The sequence below is a fragment of the Phaseolus vulgaris genome, chromosome 6 (assembly GCF_051622355.1).
Source record: "Phaseolus vulgaris cultivar YP4 chromosome 6, ASM5162235v1, whole genome shotgun sequence".
Taxonomy (NCBI): Eukaryota; Viridiplantae; Streptophyta; class Magnoliopsida; order Fabales; family Fabaceae; genus Phaseolus; species Phaseolus vulgaris.
This window is the reverse complement of record NC_143503.1, coordinates 12412149-12416325: the sequence shown is the minus strand read 5'-3', so window position 1 is coordinate 12416325 and position 4177 is coordinate 12412149. Positions and strand designations below refer to the sequence as shown.

Sequence of the window (4177 nt, the reverse complement as noted above, 5' to 3'; positions counted from 1 at the left end):
GATAGCAGTTCGGTGAAAACATACTTTGCATATTAATAGGTTTCTCTTTTAAAGATATTCTGCACACTATGCATTTAATTATTCCATTAATGTTTAAATTTAATTTAAAATTTAGAAATCTGTATTGTGAAATTTTAAACAATATATTAAAAGTTACGTGTGTATATATATATATGTGTGTGTGTGTGTAGATAGGTGTGTTGATACAACTTCAGATAATTTAGTAGTTATGAGTTTCTTTTGGGTGTATACTATAGTGTGGTATTTTCTGTTGTTTCTATTGTGGTTCACGTAACAAAACATCATGTCCAAATTGCAAGTTCATAACCAGATACATTCTGTTATCGATGTTACTTCTGCAAAAGAGAACTGGAACATTGTTGTTAGAGTGATACGTTTCTGGTTTGTTACTGATCTTGCTAAATCCAAAATTCCGTTTTCGATGGAGTTGATTTTGCAAGACAAAGAGGTTATACTACATTGACTTACAATACTTTTGTTTAGAACAGTAATCCTTACATCTTTGTTTTTTGTTATAATGATTAATGTTATATTATATTTCAGGGTGTTAGAATACATGGATCGATTAGAAGAACACTAATCTATAAATTTCAAAGTCAGATTTATGATGGCAGTGTGTATTCTGTTCAATCGTTCAGTGTTGCAGCCAACGGTGGTTCCTACAAAACCAAACACCATCCGTATAAAATAAATTTTCAGTTTGGAACAAAGATAACTTCACTTCCTGCACAAATGGTACGAGAATCTCCTCCTGAATACATCCCTCTTTCTTTTATATCTGGTCCTGGATTTGACATTGACTACTTAGTGGGTATGTTGAAATTTAACTTAATATTCTTGAAGTAATTGAACTCGCTACATTCTTATAAGCATTTATTCTATTATTACAATTTTTTCATCCATGTAGATATTATAGGAGTGCTGACAGGAGTTGGAACTGAAAGAAAGTTGCAAAAAGATGGACGAAAGATAAAACTAAATGTCATCTCCTTAGATTGTGATGGGTAATTATTTTTTTAATTTTTTTTAATATTTTAATACTAAGAAATGTTTGTAAGTAGTTTGTAATTGATGTTTTTTTGGAAATAGCTTTCGTATTGAATGCACGCTTTTTGGAAACTATGTGGATGAGTTGAATGCGTTTCTGTCATCTGCTGAAGTACAAAATGTTGTTGTAAGTATATAAAGTTCGGCAAAGTCAAGGTTTTTCAAGGTATATAAAGTAAATTATTGATATTTGATATGGATTTCTTAGCATAAAGAATGTATTATACATCATAATATTATATTTTATGTTTTCTTTGTTTTTATGTTTAGATAAGGTTTATATCCAGAACTGCATTGATTGTACCAAGGTACAATTTAATTTGAACACTGAAGCAGCACTTGCTTTGAAAAAAAAAAGGTTCTTTCTTGACTAATGTGATATTAACAAATCCAGAACATAACTGATGTATTATTTAAGATTATAGATATAGTTGATACCTATATTGTGTATGGTGCAGGATGTCTTCAAGTAGTGAATCACCTTCTCAGAGACTTTGTCAGCTTTCTGAAGCTTCTGAACACAATTTAGAAGATGAATTCCTTCAACTTACTCCTAGGAACACAATAGAAGGGCTCAAGGACTGCAAAGAGGTAATACTGTGAACAAATCTTTTACATAGACAAATGCTTACGAAGTTCTAGGGATATGTTTGTTATAACAATTGTTACAGGTAAACACATTCATTATATTGCGCACCATCAAGCACGTTGTCAACGATGATGACTGGTGGTACACTGCCTGCGTTTGTAATAAGGCAGTGTACCAAGATTCAAAGATTTTCTTTTGTGAGAAATGTAACAAGCATGTGATGAAGGTTTCTCTCAGGTAGTACTTTTTTTCATAAATTTTTTTGTTAGGGTTGGAAAATTGTTATTATAAGAGATCAAGTTCTAACTTAAAAATCAAAATTATATTTATATGTATTTCAGGTATAAGATTAAACTGTGTATTGTTGATGAAACAAATTCAACTACGTTTATTCTTTTCGACAGGGAAGCAAACTTGCTCTTAAATAAGTCATGTGTTGAAATTTTTGAAAGCCATGATAAGGTCTTAACTTTGATATCATAATTTTTTTTAATTATTTATGTTTATATTTATACCTATATTTATTTTATTTATAATATATTTTAATTATATTATACATTAAATTTTTTATTTTTATTTATTCAGAATGGCAATCTTCCGAAAGTGTTTTCAAATCTGTTGGATAAATCATTTTTATTCAAGGTTGACTCAAGAAATGATCAAGGCATTCGATTTGAGTAATCTTTTAGAGTTAAAAAAGTTTGTTTTGAAGATCAAATTATTCAGACTTTCATAGAAGGAGACAGTAGGTCAATTGTAAGTATTTTATTATTCGTATTTACATTTGTGTCAATTTGCTTATATGTACAGTTAGTTTTAACCACATTTTCTGTTTTTGAAGGACTTATATAAACAAAATGGAAAACATTCAAAAGGAAAAACTCCTGTCAGTGATGGTACATGTGTGAAAATTACAGAGGTGAATCAATTTAGATGCCAAAGTATTTTGTTCCAACTTATTTACCATGTAATATTTTTATAATTTTTTTTTATTTGTGTAACAAGATTTGTTGACAAAATTTTCTATTGAATGTACCGATTATGGATCTCAAACAGTTGACCTTGGATATGATAACGTAACTGTGACACCACAAAAAAGAGAACCCCCCAATATTGCAGTTGGAAGAGGATAATCTTCCTTTGAAGATTTTCAAAAAAAAAAATATTAAGATTGAGAAATGAATTATTTTCTGATTTTATGTTTTTTCATTAGACACTTTATTCAGTTTGTAATATTTAAGGACATGGAATTTTATTATCGTAAGTTACCAGTGTTCTATAATTTGGATTATGTTTGTTGAATGGTTATGTTTGGTCGTGAACAATTATTTTTTGTGTCAGGTATGAGCATCACATTTTGTTTCTACATGTGCAGAATATTTGTATTTATTATATTTTCTTAACTGTTTCATTCTCTTCAGACTTCTGTGATATAATTGAATTGAGTAACTTGATTTGCAGGGAATGTAGGAAAGTAAAGCATCAATATTATTGTACCGCCCTGGTGGACGGGTGTGATGACGTGGCATCCTGCTACAGTGTAGGCGTGTTGACAAGGCGCCAGGTTGGCAGATAGGAAGGAAGTCGGGAGGCACGTATGGTCGCCGATTGTTAAGTTGGCATGTTCCGATCTCCAGTTTACCAGAATAGGCGATCGCCAGGTTGAAGATGAAGTCGCCAGATGAAGACTCAGGCGACCAAGCAGTCGGAGATCGCCAGAATAAGCACATCGCCGAAGAACGAAGGAGAAGCAGATTATGAAGGCGGCCGGCGAGACCACAGGGAAGGTGTATGAAGGCCCTAACTTGCCAGTTTCAGTAGAGATCGCACTCCTAAGTTAGCTATGCACTGGGCAGTACCATGCATAAGTAACTTAGCCAAAATAAGAGTAGAAGCAGCGCCAAGTCAGGGAGCCTCCAGATGATGGCACGTGTACAGTTGGATGCGAGCCACGTGTCCAAGCCTGTAATTGCCAGGAGAGAGAAAACCACCAGGTATATAAGAGTTCTTAACAGACTTTCTGAGGTACGCACGTTCAGTTCATACACTTTACGTTTGCGAGTGAGAGAGGATTTGCACGGTTCTCGTTCTTAGTATTTGGTGATACCGTCACTGACTTGAGCGTCGGAGTGCGATCGGCCACGGCGCCGTATCGTTTCTTTGCAGGTTCTTGAGATAGATCCAGAGGAGGAACGGAGGTGAGAAGCGGCGCGCACGACGATCCTTTGACGAGGCATTCTCCAGCGCTCCGGTCAACAGGCAGGATCATCAGGCGCCCACCGTGGGGCCGTGTAAAGCTTGCTCCCATCCACAGCGTGAGTTCGTGGAAGTTTTCGAGGTTTTCGGCGTGGTTGTGTGCTGGTGCAACCGTCGTTCGTAGTTTCTTTGAGTTTCGTTCGGTGAAGTTTGCATTTTGAACCGTTCGTTTGGCTTTTCGATCGGTGGATTCGAGTTCTTTCGTTTGCTTGGTTGGTTCGCGGGGAAACGGTGGTTTTTGGTGAAGCTGCGATTTTCTTCGAA

At 34.8% G+C, this 4177-nt stretch overlaps 1 protein-coding gene across 1 annotated transcript; it reads left to right on the top strand.

Annotated features, from left to right (window-relative positions):
• Positions 1-304: 304 nt before the first annotated feature.
• Positions 305-3127, top strand: LOC150026666 (replication factor A protein 1-like). The gene is made up of 10 exons (XM_090303832.1): positions 305-469; positions 565-832; positions 929-1025; positions 1111-1195; positions 1339-1376; positions 1527-1659; positions 1740-1894; positions 1999-2119; positions 2499-2576; positions 3119-3127. The coding sequence occupies exons 1-10, from the start codon at positions 305-307 to the stop codon at positions 3125-3127; spliced, it is 1149 nt and encodes a 382-aa protein (XP_090159958.1).
• Positions 3128-4177: the final 1050 nt, after the last annotated feature.

Coding starts and splice junctions, on each gene's coding strand:
- LOC150026666 (XM_090303832.1), top strand. CDS start 305: ATGTCCAAATTGCAAGTTCATAACCAGATACATTCTGTTATCGATGTT. Junction 470..564: donor TGATTTTGCAAGACAAAGAG/GTTATACTACAT, acceptor ATTATATTTCAG/GGTGTTAGAATACATGGATC. Junction 2,120..2,498: donor TTTTTGAAAGCCATGATAAG/GTCTTAACTTTG, acceptor CTGTTTTTGAAG/GACTTATATAAACAAAATGG.